General features: G+C 36.3%; 1 protein-coding gene across 1 annotated transcript; it reads right to left on the bottom strand.

Moving 5' to 3' along the window:
• Positions 1–311: 311 nt before the first annotated feature.
• LOC128034797 (uncharacterized) lies at positions 312–770 on the bottom strand. The gene has a single exon (XM_052623637.1). The coding sequence runs from the start codon at positions 768–770 to the stop codon at positions 312–314; it is 459 nt and encodes a 152-aa protein (XP_052479597.1).
• Between the last annotated feature and the right edge of the window lie 217 nt (positions 771–987).

Genomic DNA, 987 nt, shown 5'->3' with positions numbered 1-987 from the left:
TAATAATATCCCTTTTTTTCTATTATAAAACTATTTATTATTAAGCCAAAATCAAATCCAACTACCCACTAACCCCCAAATGCCATCCATATCCAACAGATTTCCTATAGTTAAATTTAACTCAACTTCTACCAGCTGAACAACATAAAAAGAAATTCACAAGAATGCTCTTTCAAGGATTCTAACACTAGACCTCAAACACACCAGTAAAGCACTTAGCCACAGATATAAAGACTTAATTGTAATGAATTTTATCAAATAAAAAAAATTAGATTTTTTGGGTGTTACAACTCTCCCCCCTAAAAGAAATTTCAACCTTGAAATTTAGCTGATTTAAACAGTTGCGAATATTGCTGTCGAAATAAGTCATCAGGTTCCCAAGTGGCTTTCTCTGTGCCATGATTCAGCCACAGAACCTTAACTAACAGAATAAATTTTCTCCTCAAGACTTTAACGTCTCGATTCAGAATCTGAACTGGCTCCTCCTCAAATGTCAAATTCTGTCTAACCTCAATTTCCTCAACAGAAACAATATGAAATGGGTTAGACCAATACCACCTCAACATGAAGACATGAAACACATCATGAATACGATTCAATTCTAGAGGTAGCTCTAACTGATAGATAACTGGACCCATACGTTTCAGAATCTGATACAGTCCAATGAACCTAAGGCTTAACTTGCCTTTACGTCCAAACTGTAGAATCTTCTTCCATGGGGATACCTTAAGGAAAACATAATCACCTAGAGAATACTCGATGTTCCTCATTTTTAGATCTGCATAAGACTTCTATCTATCAAAAACCTCCTTAAGACGATTCTGAATCAGTCTAACTTTATCTTCAGTCTCAGAAACCAACTCAGGACCTAAAACCCGTCGCTCACCCAACTCAGTTCAACACAACGGAGTACGACACTAACGACCATACAAAGCCTCGTAAGGTGACATCTGAATACTGGAATGTAAATTGTTATTGTAGACGAAC

The sequence above is a fragment of the Gossypium raimondii genome, chromosome 11 (assembly GCF_025698545.1).
Source record: "Gossypium raimondii isolate GPD5lz chromosome 11, ASM2569854v1, whole genome shotgun sequence".
NCBI lineage: Eukaryota > Viridiplantae > Streptophyta > Magnoliopsida > Malvales > Malvaceae > Gossypium > Gossypium raimondii.
Note: the sequence above shows the minus strand (reverse complement) of the source record. Positions and strands in the feature narration are given on the sequence as shown.

Coding starts and splice junctions, on each gene's coding strand:
- LOC128034797 (XM_052623637.1), bottom strand. CDS start 770: ATGAGGAACATCGAGTATTCTCTAGGTGATTATGTTTTCCTTAAGGTA.